At 34.9% G+C, this 20,258-nt stretch overlaps 2 protein-coding genes across 2 annotated transcripts in view; one reads left to right on the forward strand and one right to left on the reverse strand.

The window, feature by feature from the left end:
• LOC140147448 (vascular endothelial growth factor receptor 1-like) overlaps positions 1-6,714 on the forward strand; it is a 66,459-nt gene extending 59,745 nt beyond the window's left edge. Inside the window, exons 22-24 of the mRNA XM_072169225.1 lie at positions 2,963-3,103; positions 4,015-4,120; positions 4,963-6,714. Coding sequence (XP_072025326.1) covers positions 2,963-3,103; positions 4,015-4,120; positions 4,963-5,418 — 703 coding nt within the window. The 3' untranslated portion in view covers positions 5,419-6,714. The remainder of the gene's footprint in view (positions 1-2,962; positions 3,104-4,014; positions 4,121-4,962) is intronic.
• A 5,120-nt stretch (positions 6,715-11,834) lies between these two features.
• LOC140148998 (isopentenyl-diphosphate Delta-isomerase 1-like) lies at positions 11,835-17,675 on the reverse strand. The gene is made up of 4 exons (XM_072171131.1): positions 17,502-17,675; positions 16,476-16,568; positions 15,573-15,703; positions 11,835-14,820 (listed from the first exon to the last, which is right to left on the reverse strand). The coding sequence occupies exons 1-4, from the start codon at positions 17,641-17,643 to the stop codon at positions 14,503-14,505; spliced, it is 684 nt and encodes a 227-aa protein (XP_072027232.1). The 5' UTR covers positions 17,644-17,675; the 3' UTR covers positions 11,835-14,502.
• Between the last annotated feature and the right edge of the window lie 2,583 nt (positions 17,676-20,258).

Below are 20,258 nucleotides of genomic sequence, written 5' to 3' on the forward strand. Positions count from 1 at the left end.
TTTAAAATGTTAAACATTTGATATGTGTGATAATGTAACACTTTGGACTATGAATATCATATCCGGCAGTTTTTGTGTTAATATTAATAGCTGAGACTAAATTGAAATTTAATAGGACTAATCACTAGGAATCGGATACACACAAACCTACAGACATGCACGATATAGAAATCTTATTAGATATGATATACGATTTCCGTCAAATTTTAATTTTGTTATTCTTTACCCAAAATGCTGAAATAATATTAGTAATAACTGCCAGGAAGGCTTTTTTTGTCCATTTTCAGCTTTATAATAAAAGAAAGTGAAAGAAACCCCACTGGGACATAAAGTCTTAATTATGACTTTATGTCAAAATTGCTGTGTTGACCTACAAAGACAACAAATTTGGCTTACTTCATTTAGGTGTAAATTGGGACATGTGTAAACATTACAAATATACCAACAAAAAAGGAAAGAAAAAAGTTTGAAAAAAATTAACTAATTTCATATTAAAAGATTGTATGATGGTTATGGCTTTAAATCAAATTTCTTTCTTTTCAAACAACATACATTTCTCATAAATAAGTGACCTGCAAAAACCTGCCAAAGTTACCCCTGCATGCCAGAGTTATTATAATTATAGCACCATTAATGATATCAGCATTTAATATGCAAGAGACTGGTCAACTTTCTTAATTCATGTGAAGAGACATTATAAACTATCTGAAATTTACGGCCAAAATAGGGGGAGGGGCCTGGCCGATCAAAGAACATATTTAAAGTTGTAATTGAATAAAGCCTGGTGGATAGTCACAGCGTTTTTCACGCAGAGGCAAATCGCCGCGATTTCTCGCCAACGTGTGCGACTTTTCGGCGAAAGTGTGCGACTTATCACGCTTTCAATTGCGAGAAAAAAAATTATAGGCTGGCGTTGCCAGTCTATTATGGTGACGTATGTTGCCTAAATAATAGCGTCTTGTCCGTTTTTATGCATTTTATAACAGTGTCATTTTCGTATGAAGTAATAATGCATGATATATAGGATGGTATACCTGTGATTTTTGAAGGACAAGATTAAGATTTTCTTTCTCTCTCTCTCTCTCTCTTGTGCTTTGAATATTCACCGCCAAATAGATAGTCTCGAGTCTTGCACAATTATACTCCGGCGGAGTCAAGCGGTCAGGCTAAATAACCTAATAGGCCTATATTAAAATAATAATAATAATTATATAGTGGTTATGTTAGGCCCTAAGCTGCCCTATACCACTGAGGATCATGAAAGTAGCCTAGATCACTGCACATCACAGGCATGAGAATCTTCCTGCTTTTGCAGGTCCAAATTTCCGCACTTTCTTATAATTTCAGCCCGTTTTTGGCCTTTTTTAGCCTCATTTCACACACTTTTTCAGGCTTTTTCAAACTGTTCAGGTTTTTTCATGGCTGATCATTCTTATGCCTGACATCATGATGCACATACTGACTATTGAAAAAGATCAAAAGATCTATCTCTTCCCTGCATCCACTCCTTCGATTATTTAACAAGTAGCAATGGATTGTAAGGAATTCATTTTCTTTTGGACATCACGATAATCAATCCGATGTAAGATATAGAGATGAGGATATTGTTCCACTTTTAATTTGAAGCTGTTCAATTTGTTCGTCGGTCAAGTTCGCCACGATGTCTGTGATTTCTTCATGCTTACTTTGGGGCAAGTCACGTGGGAAATAACACGACCTGATTGGACAAGTACAGAAAATCGCCAGCTAAAATCGTTTCCAGTAGAAAAAATTTCTACTTGAACTTTTTCTATCGCAACTCCGTCGGCGGCAAAAAATGGACTCGCTAGCGTTTTCCGCTGAACAAGTGCGACAAAGTCGCTGTTCGTCGGCGGGAAAAAAAATCGCTGCGATTTGCCGCTGCGAGTAAAACGCTGTGACTATCCACCAGGCTTAAATTGGCAAATTATTATGAAAAGGCACAGCACTTTCATATAGCAAGAGATATCACCATGGTACTAGTTTTATGATAATTACAAAACATGTATATGCTGCCCATTTTTTGTGGGCAAAATAATTTACTGGGTGGGCATTTTTGGGCAATGGGCAAGTTGAATTTACTGGGTGGGCAACATAATTCCCTAGGTGGGCAAATGCCCACCCAGTTAACATGTTATTTTCCTCCCTGTTTGCACTCTGTATGCTCACCAGCAGTTGAATTTATGTAAGGTTTAAATGTAAATGATATTGCTTCACTAAGTATTATAGTATTTTATAGAGGTATTATTATCAAATTCAGGGGCTCAGTAGGTCCACACTACTATGCAGCACTTAATTATACCACTATGAAAAAATTGTGTTAATCCAGTCCCCTATTTTATACAGTGGGCGATGTCCAATGCCATCTAATCATTCCTAATATTAATAACTCTATAAAGATCAATTGGCATCTGTTATAACAGAAATGGCTGCATAATAATAACTCCTAACATCAAGAATTCAGATTCAGAAACCAATTGATCAACAAATCAATTTGAGATATAGGCAAATATAATTTGTCAAATATAAAGAAAATAATAAGCAAATACGTGCACTTTTTGATCATATTTTCAAACATTTGCCTTGGGATTTTTCAAGTAGGGTGTCAATTTAAAGCCAGCATTATTGGTTACTCAAACAGTTGTGAAAAAGGCATTTCTCAGTTTTTGCATGGACGTAGCAAACATAGAGCACAAGGCCAGTCCAAAGGGCTGTTCCAAGATGCAACCACTCTGGATAGTAATAGTATACTAAAGGAACAGAGCCCAAAAGTAGCTTGCTGACGCAACCTCTCTGGAGAGTATACTAAAGCAATAGAATCCGAAAGTAGTACATCATTTGATGCTATGCATATCAAACCAAATGTATAAGAACATTGTCTCTGAATTAAAAAAGGAAAAACTCAAACAAACATTTCCTTTCTTTGTATGATTTTTCACTTTAGGTGGTCTTTCGGTATTGTGATGTGGGAAACATTTTCTCTAGGTGGTTCCCCGTATCCTGGGTTCCAAGTTGATGAGAGGTTCTATGACAAACTCAAACATGGCTACAGAATGTCTATACCAGATTATGCAGCAGGTGAAATGTAAGTCTCAGAATGCTGGGTTATGTGTGGGAGTGAAAGTCACCAGGGTCTTGCACATATACTATTAAAACTTGGTGCTGGGAGTAACATCAAATGTGTACATACTTTATCATTTTATATTAAACCAATTTCGGACCAATTTATCTTTAATGACATGGAAGAAGTTATATGTTATGTTGTTTTTATTTTTTTTAACCCAGTGGTATCCATGAACAGAAAGGACTATTAAGGTTATCGACTATTTTAAACTGTTGCGATTTGGTAGTTCACAGCATCTTGCAAATGGTAATGAGCTTTGGCAAAAACTGCATTGATCATTTCATAGCGAGAGTGTAGAAGAATTCAAATATCACAGATATACTTTTGTAGGTCCTGTGGTTCTTGAGTTATGTTGTAAAGAGGGCTGAAACAACAACACTTTTGTAAAACGTACATAACTCATTAACAACAAAAATAATAATAATAATAATAATAAACCAATATTTCTACAGCGCAATTTGCATCGCAGATGCCCCATTGCGCTTTACAACTAAAAAAGGAAAATGCACATACATAAAATATACAATATAAAATTTACCCATACAACAGATTAAAATTTCAAGAATAAATCAAGCAAGTTTTCAAAGCATATGATTTCTTGAATGAAATTTTGCAAAACATCATTGTGTTATTTTTCAATAACATATTGATTTAGATCAATTTCATTTTGGCTGCTTCGACCAACAATACCTAGTCTACCTTTAAGTTTCCCCTACCATAAGAAACTATAGCATTTGTAAATCTGGCTTTATAGGAAATATTATGAATACATGTGATACTTTATTTGAATACCTGCTATCATTTGATTGGAAGCAATGCTTGACACACATCAGTCATAGAGTCATATATGTTTTTGTTTGTTGTTTTCCTAGATACCAAATAATGCTTGAATGCTGGCATAGAGAACCAAAACAAAGGCCAACATTTGGAGAACTTGTGAAAATTCTGGGTGAAAGATTGGAAGATAGGACAAAAGAGGTAGGTGTAACAGGTGTGAATATATGCAGTTGACACCGACCTTGCTGCTAGTTCCAACCTGAATCCTAATTTTGACATATCCCTACACCCCAATCCTCTAGCCTTGCATGGGTCATAACCCTTTAAAATCTTTTCAAGTTTTTTGTTGAATGTCAAATTGGTTCATTTTTTGTGACACTTATTTCTATCTAATATTTTAATATTTTCACACCTTTGTGATTCATGAAATTTGACAATATTTATGTTGATATTCAGGTTCCATTGAAATGTAACATATCTATCTATATGAATTATAATCAGATTTTGCAAAGTACAAACAATTGGCATTGCTGAATTGTAAAAATGTAAAATAACAAAATGCATGCTGTGTGTTATATTACAAGCTCCCATGGAACATGAGACAAAACCTATTTTTGTTTGGCCTTACTGAATAATAAAGAGTTTTGGAGTTTCTTTCTTAAAAAAAGATTTGGATTAAAGATATGGCGGATATGAGTTTGTGTTTTCTGAAAGGGAAATTACGCTACAATTTTCACCCAGCAAAACAGAATGTGAATATATGAGCATAACAAATGACAAATTGGCTGGTATTGGAATTGATTCAATGGAAGAACCAAAAATGATTTTAGTTTTACATCTACATGAAGAACTTCCGAAATATTTCAAGTCCAAATGTGATTTTTGGTATACAGAGCCTAAATATAATTGTGTATCAAAATCATAAGTACCAAAATATTTTCAGAGTATTTTTGCATTAATAAGTATCAATAATAGAAAAAAATACTATTAATAGAATTGACATGCATTGAATTAACTATACTTTCATCTTTATTTTGTTCTAGGTATACATGGATTTGGAAGCAGCACATGAAAAAGATTATTGGGAGATTCCTGATAGTATCACATGCAAGGAAAACAACTCAGCCAATGGGAATGGCATCACAATAAACAGTCCTGTAGACTTGGATGAACCACCAGATCATCCTCCTATTCCAGTCCCAAGGACCATAGAAAGAAGACCTAAACCAGTCAGCAACGTTGTCATAGAGACGTCTCCTCACAATGAGCCATTATCTCCATTAAGCCCGGGAGATTCATCAGATGGTACTGTTCTACGACCACGTTCAGCTGTATCTAATGGTTTGACACATATCAGTAATCTAGAGTTGTCCAGATTGTCTTTTCCAAGTAATGATGATCTCAATCTTACAGTTCCTATGATTCCAAATCCAGCTATAGATAGGAGTAGACCATCATCTCCAACAGAGGAGAATGCTTTACTGGAGACATTGTTTTAGAACCATTAGATAATCCATGTGGAGCTGAGATATCGGCCATTTTTAGGCTCTCTAGGGTTTACAGAGTATACTCTGGTAATATTTTAGTAAATTATACTAAAATTATTTTCATATTCAAAGCTAATATCAATCATATATAGATATTATTTATTAGTGGCTTCAGTACTACAAGTACTTCTTTCATAGGTTGCCACTGTAAGTTACAGCAGCTTTCTTCTTTCACTCCTACTCAGCTCAAGGCACCTTTTTATATTCTAAGTATTATATCATTTTCTTTCATACTATCAAGTCTTTCCATATTGGTGATGCCCTGTATCATGGTACTTCACCCATAGATCAAACCAAGAGTATGCAGCTTCAAAATATTATATTTTGACCAAAGTCATTTGCTGAATGTTATCTGGATTAGTCTAGCAATAGATAGCTCTGACACAAAGTAGTTATAAAGTGTTTGATGCAAGTTGTGGATGCAATTACAATGCTTTAATCATGATCAAAAGTACATGTGCATTCAATTTTGACATTGAATTCAATGTGACAGAAGAATATACTGTAAATAAATTTGAGTATTTATACTATAGGTTAATGGAAGTTGTCTTCAAGGACTTTAATGATAACTTCAATGTTATTCAGCTGACATGAGTATATAAATTTATTAGGCTCAATGATGATAAAACAAAAAAATGTACACAAAACATTATAAATATGTTATAAACACGTTTTGGCTTTATTCACAACATTTTTAATAACATATAAATTTTGAGTTATATAAATGTTCACATTGCAAACATATCAATGATATAATTTTTTTCTAATGAAACTTTTTCAACCAAAGAGATATATTTTGTACCCTAACAGTACAGTTTAAATAACAAAAGTGTGCGGCTGTTATTACTGTACTTGTGATATTACCAGTTTATCATCAATATCTAACCCACCAGGTGGTGACTTTAGAAAAATTTACCTGCCCGACAACAAAATCACCCGCCCCTGGCATTCGGGCAGGCGTTAAAGTACATCCCTGACTGTGTATTTTTGGCATTTATGGGCTAAAGCCCAAAATGGAACGATAGTTGGCATCCCTAAGCTTGAGTGTTATACAAAGGGTATGTGCATGCAGCGCTTAGCACATGAGTTTGGTGTTCACAATGTGTTACACACAGAACACAAACATGCAGCCACACACTTTCTGGGTGTAGGCCACAGAATTAGAGAAGGAGAGCTGGGACTCCCTATACCGCCACATACAATCGTGCCATCAGCTATGGGGAGAAAATTGGGGTATTCGGGTCCTTGCCGACGGTCTTGCGCTGGAGATGAACAAAAACAATTCTGCGTCTCATGAGTGACACACATTACTCATTTCATGGATATTAGAGATGTGATGCATGCAATCAGGCAAAAATTTGTTGGATATCATTAAATGAAATTTTGAAATGTGTCCAAAGCAAGCATGCAGATTACCACTTTTTAAAAATTTGTACACATCTATTTGAAACTATACACTGGCTACATTCTTGAAGTATTTTTAGTGAAATGTGGTGCTTCCTATTTGTCACTTAATGCAGAAAAATCAAAATTGACATGTTGACATCCACCCCATTTTGCTTGACCGCATCACAAATTTATGCTTTACCATTTTAACATTTATGACCATTGTCCATTTTATTTGTGACACAATCTGAGTCTAAGGAGGCCAAAGGGGGCATTAAAAAAAATTAAGTTAATATAATTATTACATTATACAAACATTAAGGGATCTGGAATGAGCGTTTTGACAGTATTTTTTGTGGGACATGAGAGCACATCAGACATATCGAATTGCATTCTGAATACGAAGAATATCTTTCTGATATCAAATAATTTTCATTTTTTGAAATTCACGATATAATACAAATTTTATGGCAAATTATTAAAATTTGATATTTTTCACATTTTTGATATATAACAATCCTCGAAGTAAATTTTATAAATCTAATGACATATTCTTAAAGTGTATGTAGCTGGGAGGAAAAGCCGATGATCAATTGAAAATTTTGACCTTTTATATTGAAGATATGGATTTTTAAAAAAAAAAAAAAAAAATCCATATCTTCAATACGAAAGGTCAAAATTTTCAATTGATCATCGGCTTTTCATCCCACCTACATACACTTTAAGTATAAATCATCAGATTTAAAAAGTTTACTTCAATTACTGTTAAATATCAAAATATCAATTTTAATCATTTGCCATAAAATGTGTATTACATTGCAATTTCAAAATATCAAAATTATTTGATATCAGAAGGACATTCTTCGTATTCAGAATGCAATTGATATGTCTGATGTGCTCTAATGTCCCACAATAAATACTGTCCAAACTTCATACCCCAGCCCTTAAGCAACCATGTAATGAAGACACCCAAGGTATTATAGTGATATCTATTTTCTTAGGTATTTTATTGGTTCATTTTACTATATATTTTTGCCTTTATCTCCATTTCAAATTTGCCACCTTTGGCATACATAGATCAGATTGTGTTACATTTTTACTCCAATGATATATTATAATATTTATATTTTCATTTTATTTTGAAAACATTCCAAGTTGCCAATAATGTCATCATTCAAGCCTACCATGTTTACTCTATTAAACACCCTGGGGATGTTGCATTATTGAAAAGGGGGCATTTATTTGAAGTGAATTTTCAATGAAAAAACTTGGGAAATATGACTTCCTGAACATGCAAAATATGACTTCAGGTTTGAAATACTACATGATGCTGCCTATGCAGGAAGCACATATCAGAAAATACTACAATACTGATGTTTATTGGAAAGCCTGCCTGTTCCAAATACAGCATTGGATACTCTTGAAATGTCCAGGTGTTATACAATTAATTAAATTTTGATATTTCATAATGAATACAAACTGATAGGTACCAATCATTTTGATACAGCTTTTTGATCTGTAAGTCTGCAAGTGCATTTTTATGCAAGAATTCTGCGATTTATCTACTTAAATGTGTGAACATTCTACTATGTGGCGATGACGGAAATGAAAGTTAGAATAGGATTTGTCAATGCAATTTCGCGATCATGAAATGCCAGTTTTAAGCTTAAGTATCATGCTTACATGATATGGCATGGAAATTTCTGCATTTCGGTCACGTTCTCTTTGAAAAAGTTTGGGGGTGTTTAATAGAGTAAATACGGTATTTCAATTTTACAAAGTGAATTAGATATTGGTTTTGTGTGTGAAGAATGTGTTGTGAGAAAATGCTTTTTTTTATTTGACCAAATAAATTCTTAACAAAATCAAGGGTAATTTTTAAAATATTTGACAGTTGGACAGCTCCATATGTGAACCATCACATTGAATCATAGCAGTTGCCATAAATCCATTATAATGAAAATTAAGAAAACATGTATGAAATAAATATAAAGGTATTTATTTAATATAATTATGTCGCATGAAATCAATATTTTACATTCTATATCAATGTGTGAGATGTCATTTTAAAGCAAAAAGCAGCTTAACTGGGTTAAGAAATTGAAAACAATTGCTAGGTTTTGATGTGACAGGTCACTTATTTGAATAATGCTAAAAGGCCCAATGTATTTAATATGAAGTGCTTTCAAAAATTATGAGTGTGCTTATTTTATGCAAATAGTTTTAACTGTATAAACATTATTTTTAATATCATAATAGATGATATTATTTTAACTGGTATTTTCTAACATTATTAGGCCTGTAATGGCTTTACAAGTGATTTAACTGTACTAATTAACTTAATTTTAGTAACTTATCTTGCCATTTTTTATCATACAATATGCATGTAAATATATGTATCTGGGCAGTTGCAATTTGTTTCCGTTCTGTATAAAAGTTCTTATTTTGGATAATGAAATGTATATGTAGCTATTGTAAAAGTGTGATTTTGTTTTTGGCATGGATTACCATATATGATATGCCATTTTAGAGTTACTGTCCATGCAAGAGACTTATAAAGTGTTCTACGATGATGTTTTCTCATGCATGCATGTTCACCAACAGTTTGTGTTGGGCAAAAAGTGATCTTTTTAAGGTCAAAAATCATAAGCCAAAAAAAATTTGTTTGCTTGCCCTCCAATGGGATGTTTGAGGAATTGGGATTGGTTGGTACGTCGGATTAAAAATGACTCACTACTGTATAGGCCTAGGCAATGAGCATTGGTCATGTGGAAAGATAATCAATACTTCAGACCGTCAATACGCATGACACACCATAGAAATAGATTCAAGGTGACTAAATACTTACAGGCATAAGACAAAAAGATTATTGGAAACATGGATGCAGGAATGGACAGTTATGAACTGTTATATGAGTTTACAGTAATGATTTTCTTCTTAAGAAAATGTTATTGGCCAAATCTTACTTTGAAATAAAATTTACACCCAGAAAAAAGTCGGTCAGTGGAGGCCAAGCAAACAATTTTTTTTGCCTAACCAGAATTATATTACAAATCTTACCATTTTTCAGTGCTTGGGTGCAACAGATTTTAGGAAACAAGAAAATAAACAGCACAAATGATGAGGAATTGGACATTGGCTGAAGCTTCACAGCAGAATTGGACTTTAGATTCTGCAATTTTTAAAGTATATTGTAAAGGATTTCAGCAACAAATGAAACTGGTAGTGGGCACCCTTTCACTTGTTGGTGCTGTCTGTCAACTGTCATAATTGAAACCTATTTAAGGGCTCATATTGAAATACCCTACCACGTTTCACACAGAAAGAAGGCAGGATTCCCCTCGCTAAGCGCGCGCCTCAGGAAAGCTCGGTCATAAAACGGATGGATTATATGCATCAGTGATACACCCTGCCCAGGATTTTAACAAAGAAGGCTCGCACAGGAAAGCTGCAGGATGGCGCACACCTTCCTGTGTAAGGGAATTTCAATATGAGCCCTAAGGGATCTGGAATGAGCGTTTAAACGACAGTATTTTTGTGGGACATGAGAGCACATCAGACATATCAATTGCATTCTGAATACGAAGAATGTCTTTCTGATATCAAATAATTTTCATTTTTGAAATTTACGATATAATACAAATTTTATGAAAAATTATTAAAATTTGATATTTTTCACATTTTTGATATATAACAGTCCTCGAAGTAAATTTTATAAATCTAATGACATATTCTTAAAGTGTATGTATCTGGGAGGAAAAGCTGACGATCAATTGAAAATTTTGACCTTTCATATTGAAGATATGGGTTTTTGTGTGTTTTGGGAAAAAAATCCATATCTTCAATACGAAAGGTCAAAATTTTCAATTGATCGTCGACTTTTCATCCCACCTACATACACTTTAAGTATACATCATCAGATTAAAAAAATTTACTTCGAGTACTGTTAAATATAAAAAATATCAATTTTAATCATTTGCCATAAAATGTGTATTACATTGCAATTTCAAAAAATCAAAATTATTTGATATCATCAGGACATTCTTCGTATTCAGAATGCAAGTCGATATGTCTGATGTGCTTTAATGTCCCACAATAAATACTGTCCAAACGCTCATACCCCACCCCTTAAGGACATCCTTTCAGTGCCCTTTTATCTTAAAATTGAAGAAAATATATAGGCCTACAGCAAATGAAAAAAAAAAAGAAAGTTCTAGGCCTAATTAGCACATTGTATTGATATTACCTAAGCAACAGGTTGGAAATGCTACTTGTCACAGTGTCAGGTCAAGAATAATCTGTACCTCACTGCATGCAGCCTTTTAGTTTTTTTATGAAATTTTGGAATTGTTCAATTTCTTCAATAGTGGCCCATATTTGACACCACACTGCCTCAAATGTGACCTGCTTCCATGCAATGAGGGTCAAGTTGCAAGTTAATAGTTTTGAGATATTCTGGCTGCTGAGTTGATGTTCTTTGTTTGATGCACACATGTACAAGCTAGTAGTACGTCTCTGCGAATGGGACATTCTGCGAACGAGTAGTACATTCACAAAGGACATACTACTGGCTTGTACAGGAGCAAGTCACACAAAGAACATCAACTTGGCAGCTGGAAGGTCTCGAAACTTCCAACTTTACGCTCATTTTGTGGAAGCAGGTCACAAATGAGGAAGTTAGCAGATTTACATGTATCCTCACTTGGTTTTTCTTTTTATTTTTCAGTTTCCCTCCTGCATTCTAAAATTATCTCTTTCCATAATCCTGTCACATCTTGGCAGTAAATTTAGTTCTATACAACTACCACTTCTTAGGATAAAGGCACATGCTTGAGTCTCAATGGAGATGTGACTTGATCAACGATTGATTGATCAAAGTAAAGGACCTCTGAGCTATGCAGAATATGCTCATACTGAATTTGCCAGACTGTGTCACAATTGACAAATTGTCTTTTACATCATTATACAAAGTGCCTTTTATAAAAATTTCAAGGGATACCTGTTGTTTTAACTTATTGATAATCAATGTTCAATGTAGAACATTTTATGAGATGTCTTTCTGTTAGTTAACTTGCCATATCATTGTACAGTAATATTGATCACATTTTGTAAACTTTACATGGTGCTGACAAATAAATGGTACTATTTTTCCAAGATGACTGAGTGTTATGTAATTTTTTGCAATGTGTTGAGAATGAAATGCAAATGGACGATGATAATGCATTGATCTTGAATCCTTGAAGACTCTGCATTTTAATGCAACCAAGCAAGATGACTCATTTTGAGCTGAAATCTTTTCAGCAAAATATACATGGTCCAAAGTCAGATTTATGTGGAGTTTCAACACATTGTGATGAGCATCAATTAAAACAAATGAAAAAAATTGATATCATGTCGCAAATGGCTCATTTAACTTGATCCCATGACATGAAAAGTTCTACCAAATCCAAAAGAGTTTTGCGCATGTTCAGTGAGTTTTGCACATCAAAACTACTTTCTCATATTGAATGTAAATCTTAAAATAAAACAAAAGCAGTTCAAAAGAATCCTATACAGACAAAATCATAGATTTAACCAGCTGCAATATTTTATTATCCAACTTGTGTTTGTTCATAATCCATTTCAGATCTACATGTTCATGCAATTAAGATTCAAGTAGATCTCATAGTGAATGATAGACAGATATGCCGATAAGCTCAGCCCTCTGAAAAGGACTTCTCAAGGGAAAGATTAAATCTCACTCAAGTTTACCGATCTAGAGTACCTTGTAATTTCAAATTGTAGATATGCCAATTATTTGGATTCAAAACATCATCTTACAGATACCTACACTGTAAAGTTCAAGTCAAATATTTTTTTATAAATTATTTAATGTAATCAAGAAATATGAAAATAAAATTAATAAATAATCCAAAAATACAAATTCATACACACTAATTAATGCATAAAACATGAAAATTGTCTACTACAAAGAAGTGCTGTCATTGAAATGTTTTTTCTTGTCGATATGTGGCAAAAATTTTATCGACATGTCGACATAAAAGTATGCCTGTGACTCGGTCCAGAATATCAATAAAGTTGAATAAACAATGGTATATACCACAGTAAATGCCACATTATGCATGACATAAGCTGAAGTACAAGTTAATGAAGCTACTTACTAAACGTAAGACATCATGGCTATTTTTAAGATTTTAGTTCATTTTACCAATATTTCATAAGTACCATTGTGTCATAAACAATGTCAATAAATGTTGTAATCCAAATTTTATGTCAACATTGGCAACTTTTTCTGATGTCGACATAACTGCATGTCAATGACATCACTACTACAAGTGATTTGCTCAGATAGCGAAATACCCCATTAAATGGATCAGTAGTTGTTGGAGCCAATGTTAGAATTAAGTTTGTTCAATGTAATTAAATGCAGAAATTCAAAAATCAAAAAGATTCAAGATTATGCAACCCATGTTTAATGCAAGAGATTACAAGACTGTCATTTATTCCATACAACAAAAACATTGGTAGCTGACCTTACAAATAATGCAATGTTAACTTTGAAGCCCTAGTTGTTTGGCGTAAAGAAATAACATTCAAGCCAATTTTGTTGCAAATGTTAATGTATTGACCAATTTGCCAAAATCTAAAGCAGTGGCACAGCCAAGCCCATCATGGTCCGTCAGTTCCTCTTAGCTTGTCAGTACACAACAGTCCCTGGTGGAAAACTTTTTTGGGTAAACAATGAAGTTTTGTGTGTATCGGTTCAGGGGAAAAAACATACCACATATTGCCAAATCTGCGATGTGCTTCTCTGTCGCCTGTTTACGTTCAAAATTAACCAAATTTTGGCACACTGAAACTCTAATATTACTATACCACTGTTAATGCCAGCTTGTGCGACTGTGCGTGAGTAACGTGGAAGTGAATCCAACCATGCTAACACACTTGTGATTGGTTAGCATTGTATCCAAGGTTGTGCGTTCATGTTGCAGTTTGAAATACGCGATATACGATCGCGGATGGATCAAGTACAGCTGTTGAAAGCCGCGTTCATTCGATTGGAATTCTTACTATAGTATCCCAAGTGGCTCACACACACTCTACCTATAGTCTGTATATCTACCTCAAGTCACGGCACTAGCTTTGAAGTTCAGCATGTTCTGTGTTAGCTTAGTATAGTGTTAGCTTAGTATAATTGGTGTGTGTACATACTTTAAACGTGCTATTAACGTGCCGCATATGTACATGGAAGAAATTACGCTAAGCCCACACTGAATTTCAAAGATAGTGCCGGTGACTCTACAATTAACAAAATTAATAGTTGGCACACCTTGACAATATGTTGGAACTCTTCATTGCCGTTCTGATAATTCAGTGAAATTAGTATAACTATGTTTGATGAGAAGTACAAACCTTCTCCTTTCCCCTTCCCTCCCCTCAATCAATGTTGGGGAGACTGGAGAGCCCAATGGAAAAGGTGCTTTCATCAACATTGAACTGGGGGAGAGGGGTGGCAATTTACATTTAGTATGCCAGAGTGTGCCAACATTAATTTCCTTGATTGTAGGTAGATATACAGACTATAGTCCTGTTGTTAACATAAAAACAGACAAAATATAAAAGCTTGAACAAATAAAATAAACCAACACACTACATTCTGTGTATAGTACTATGGTCTACCAAGCTATCTAAATTATTCAGTTCTTTCCACCATTTGGGTAGTAATGTTGCACCAATCATAGCAAACCATGGACTAATTTTAGTGCCATTATTTTTGACAGAAGCTAGAAATTCCTCCAGTTCTGAGGCTTTAAGATATCTAGTGTTCTGGATTTCATTTGGATCTGGTTGGATTGCAACATCTTTCTGGATGAAGAGGATATAGTCTACTTCATGTTCTCCCCACATGCCATCTGATGCTGCCTTGTAGTGGATGCGACTCAGGTAGTGCAAATCATCCAATGGCACCTGTATGGAAAAACAGAATCATATTAAGTTCTGTTAAAGTGAAGTTACCATTTGTTCAATAAATGAATGATTTATTAGGAACTTGCTATTGCACATGGGGAAGTGAAATAGTTTACTAACAATACTTTCTCTACATTCAATTCAATTATAGACATTATCTGTTTTCAAACCCACTGATGCATATTTAGGATGTTCCAATTAAAACAGCATGGCTTAAATATGTCCATTTATTTAACTCTGTTTTGCCTCCCACATTGGACTGCTATTTCCGAAATGGACACAACTAAAAAGGGTCTTTGATTTATATGTATACATCAGCTCCTGTCATCTATGATAATTTGGTTAAATTCATAAAAGATGTATGGTGGATAACCTTCTAATATCAGTAGACCTTTTCAAGAACAGCAGTTACACTGTTGATAAAGAACTTGGGTGTGAATTGTTCTCCACAAATCTGCAGCAAGTGCAAAATGGCGCATACTCTTTATCTCCCAAGTTACATATTATACGCAATCTTATAGAGACATAGGTCTGATTTCTGAAAGCTGGGCTAGCGGTCAGTCTTCCTAAGCCTGCAAGCTAGCCTACCATTGTGAATCTATTTGATTGATTTATCTTTCTAGGTGATGTACCGTGTGCAATTGTAAGAACTGGTATATAGGACTGCTTGGGCTTAAGCCCAATGGCTTAGAAAGTCTGACCAGTAGCCATGCTTAGAGAAACCGGCCCTTAGTGATTTCCAAAGTATGTACCTCTTCTGGTTTAATCCCTAGTTCACTTTGAAGCCTTCTCTGTGCAGCTCTCCTAACACCAATTGCTTTCTCATCTTCTAACTCCTCAGGTCTGCTTAATGGATGACTGCAACAGGTGTTAGCCCAGAAACCTGCAAATACAATTAAAATAAATCACTCTTACTAGTTCAAAGATTTAAAAACAATGATTTTGACTAATGATTCCAAGTGGTTATTTTCATGTATTTGGTATAAGTTTTTATCCTATGATGCCCATTTCCATGTTCCCATTACTAGTAACAAGTATATACATGTAGGAGAGGAACAAAAGAATTATAATTAGGCCAAAAATTTGTTTGCTTGTCCTCCACAACTTTTTTCAGAATTGGGTCGGTTGGTATTTCTTTTTTTTTTTACAGGTCATAGCCAAAACATGACTGTATGCCTGTAATTAGCTTAACAAATAGTTGTGATTTGGGCATGTTTTTAAAACAGTTTAGAAATGTGTAGAAACTGTAAAAAAAACTTCAGGGCGTCAAAAATGTTGAAAGAAAAAACTTTTTCTGGAATTTCCAAAATTAGGGTTGGTATTCATTTGTATAGTAAAAAAAACAAAACACCTTTTTGCAGATTTTCTAGATTAGGGTTGGTCGGTGCAGGACAATCAAACAATCTGGTTTTTTTTTTTTTTGGGGGGGAGGTGGGGGGGGGCTTATGTAATCTTTTCTATTTAGCAGCAAACACTTGAAGCCACTTTCATAAATGCATTTTTAGATTGTTTATCTTCAAATTATTTGTTTACTCAATTATTAACTATATTTCAATATCATAACATCAAAAATACAAATCACACATTGAAAAGTAATATTGAGATGATGATTGAGCTAGAGGAAAATAAGACCACATGTGTGCAAATATTATTACCTGGAAATGTAATCTTAGCATCGGATCTCTGTTGAATAAGCAGCTCATTCTTGGAATTGAATAGAAACACACTGAAGGCCCGATGAAGCATTCCTGCAAATAATATGAAAAGAAACAAATTATAAAAGTGTTAATTACAGGCTATCTATGAAAGGTGTTTGAGCAGTTAGTTTGCAACAGCATTACTAGTCCAATCTGCTGTTCCAATCCTTGATTACTATGTAATGATATTTCACTTATTTATAAATATCGCATATTCTATTTGATTACATATCACAACATAAACACCATTAGTAAGCTAATCAAACATGATGAGTAGTTCAATTTTGTTGAATAAATAAACCTATTATAAGATTGCCAGATTTATCATCATTCACATAATTATCTATCAATGAACTGGCAATCATTTAATTTTTGTCTACAAGACTAAGAGTATGATTTCCCTCTAAAAATTCTTGCCTAATAAATGATTAAAATTATAAAGCAGCCATCAACAGTCTAATAGGCTAAGTTAAAAACAACAGCAAAACCATCATATTTACCACAATTTTGCCCCTATGAACACTATAAAAAGGAAGGTTTTATTTCAAACTCTAATGGTGACCCGCAAATTGCTAGAATTGTACATTAAACACACCTAAACAGACACAATGCAATTTGCAGGCAGCAGATTAAACAGCGCCAAACATCCAATCCAACCCCCACCCCACCCCCAGTAGGCAATGCGGATAAAGTGCCTTGCCCAAGGACACAACACGTTGGCACGAGCGGGGCTCGAACTCGCAACCTATGGATTAATATGAGTCGGGCGCCTTATCCACTCGGCCACACGTGCTCCACTATACTCTTTGACACCAAACAACATCATAAATTACACACAGATTCAATGAATATGCACATATTGTAACATTATGGTTAGGATTAGCTTACATGAAATAATTACATAAAGGAACGACCCACTGTCCTGTACTTGCAGACTATACCAAGTCCTTTAAAATCAACTACCTGCTGCTGAATATAACTCACCCTGTTCAATATTCTTGTTGAGATGACAGTCTTTTTTCGATGCAGCTCCAATTGGTTTATCATTGTCATCCACAAGGATACACTGTTCTGCCAGCAATTTCACTTGGGCTTCATCCAAGTTTTGGAGTATATCATCAGCCATAGTTCTATATCAAAAAAAAATCAATCAATATTCCAGATTAGAGGGTGAGATGGCCAAGTGGTTAAGGCGTTGCGCTGTCGGCTGGGAGAATAAAATCGCTGAGATAGAAGCCAAAAAGTGGTACATGAGTGATGTACCACTTTTTGGCTTCTACCTAAAAGCATGTACCGTAAGCTACATCGATACCGATGTCACCAATAGAACGAGAAAATTTGCCCTTCATTTTGCATACCACTTTGTCCAATTTTTTTTTGCTCATTTCTTCACAAAATGAAAAAAAAAAAAAAAAAAATGCAATGGGTGTAGTACCCCCTTAAATATATCAATTTTATGATGATGTAAATCATACTTTATTTGTACTTTGTTTTAATATATTTTGTATGTTGTGTTATGTCCACGGCCCCAAGGAAGAACAACTTTGTTGATTTGGGCCTCCGTGGTGAAATAAAGCTTCCTATCCTATCCTATCCTAAACCAGAAAGTTGTGATTGCACAAGCTCAAAAACTTTTTTTGGGCAAAACTATTGCTTGATCCTGGTTATGTCTCTGCTTGGAAATGTATTGAACTAAGCATTCTCAGTAAATTCCATGAAAACACATCTCTCTTGTGGAGAGCAAATGCCCCTAAGGCCGTTCTTTCCTCTTTGAAAACTGCCAGCTCTCTGAAACCATCAGGACTTGGTATATTTCAGTGTTGGAGGACTCGGGACTCGGACTCGGACTCGAGTCCGGACTCGAGTCCTTTTTTTCAAGGACTCGGACTCGGACTTGGACTCGGAAGCTAAGGACCTGGACTCGGACTCGGACCCCAAGGACTTGGGGACTCGGCTCGAGTCCTCTTCGAATCCGCAAAATAGGGTCTTTTAGGTCTTTTATTTTCGTTCATTGTAAACGTCTTCTTATGCTTGATCAATGATCACATCACATGATTAATTTAAAGGGGCATTTAAGTGATCCACAGCCTCATCCCCCACTTTTCCCCAAAAAGTTGAGATTTTTACACCACTGGATACCTCTGGCTACATAATGTTTATGTACCAAATATTTCTTGCAGATTAATTCGTTTAGCAAAAATATCGCTAAATTTGAATTTCGTTCTGGTGCACCAGAACGAAATTACAACACATTGTCTATGGAGCAGTGTAATACACATAATCATGCATAACTCGCATAAGCAAAAATCGGAAACAACTGAAATTTTGGAAATAAGCTTTTTTCGTGGATATCTACTGAAAATGTCATAAAAAGAGGATGCTAGGATCACGAAATACTCCTTTAAGTAATTTTACATGCATATAAATTCAGTTTATAAATAAAAGTACAACCAAAAAGCAAGATTGCTTTCAGTTATATCTTTAATTGGTTAAATGGATTTTAATCATAATCGTTTGTTTTGTACGGAAAGTCCAATCTACGGAAAGCTCAATCGGACATTGTAACAGCAATACAGCATGACTGCTTGGTTAGGCGCAAGTCTAGAATATAAGCCTACATGAATAATAATTTGTGGGCAAAATAGGGGCTTGATGAACTGAAATTTCAACATTTTTGTGGAGGTCTGTGAACTAAAATTGGGCCATATTATAGGAAAAGTAGGTAATGGTGAATCCAATGGACGAGGACACAAAACACATCAAGGATCAATAAATGATACAAGAGGATACCTTGAATATATATATGAACAACTGGAAAGAAAAAAGCAAGGTACACCAACTTGATGTGGGGAACAAGTAAAATACAGACTAGACAAAAGTGGGGGAACAAAATAGGCAATAGAAGAAAAAGTGTACTAGAACAAGTGATGAAAATCACTGAGCACATAAGTAGACAAAAACCAAACAACCAATGTAGGCCTTAAAACAGGCAAAGTTCGGTGCCGAGTGCCAAAGTTAAATATATTATAGGCTTTAAAGCTAACAAATTCAAAATGTTTCCAAATTTGCGCTAAAGAGCTACAATTTTCAGAGTGTTGGGCTCAATGAACTGGAGCATGATGCAAACTGTGGGTCTCAAGGAACTGCCAGAGAGCATGAAAAAGGGACCCTTGACCGCCGCACATAGCCTACCCGTTCCACCTTTACATGTGAGTGATCCCCCCCCACTCCCGGAATAATACTGCATAGGCCTACAGCCAGATCCAACACCCTTTCGTTTGGCACCTGAAGTTTGGTAGTTACGTCATAATTTGATTGTCATATTGCATCTTTTGCCTCTTTAAAACACAAGCCTAATAAGTTGGGGTGGGTGAGTCTGTGATTATACTCTGTTATGAGCATTTGGGGGAAGGTAAAAATAGGGGCAAGATCGAAAGGGAGGGTGGAAGCAATTTTTGGCAAGCAGATTTAGCTGAGAGGGGGGAACAAGCAATTTTGACACATGGGGCACCTTTCAAATAAAACGCTCTAAAATTGCTTAGAAAACAGTCGGAAACGCTTACATATTATGCAATTTGCCTGCTCGCTGCACTAGCAACATATATCCAAGGTTTGTAAATTGGGATCCTCAAAAATAGCATGTGCAAAGGGGGTGCAAATTTTTTTGGCAGGCCGGGAGTGGGGGGCAAGCGATTTTTGGCAGGCCGAGAGGGGATATAGTAGGGTCCAGAATGGAAGTCC

Source organism: Amphiura filiformis, chromosome 3 (genome assembly GCF_039555335.1).
Source record: "Amphiura filiformis chromosome 3, Afil_fr2py, whole genome shotgun sequence".
Taxonomy (NCBI): Eukaryota; Metazoa; Echinodermata; class Ophiuroidea; order Amphilepidida; family Amphiuridae; genus Amphiura; species Amphiura filiformis.

What these genes read in the sequence shown, in the direction of transcription:
- LOC140148998 (XM_072171131.1), bottom strand. Translation starts at nt 17,643, where the DNA reads ATGGCTGATGATATACTCCAAAACTTGGATGAAGCCCAAGTGAAATTG. An exon ending in CAACAAGAATATTGAACAGG is followed by an intron (nt 16,569 to 17,501) that starts GTGAGTTATATT and finishes TATTATTTGCAG; the next exon opens with GAATGCTTCATCGGGCCTTC. An exon ending in TGCTAAGATTACATTTCCAG is followed by an intron (nt 15,704 to 16,475) that starts GTAATAATATTT and finishes TTGTATTTGCAG; the next exon opens with GTTTCTGGGCTAACACCTGT.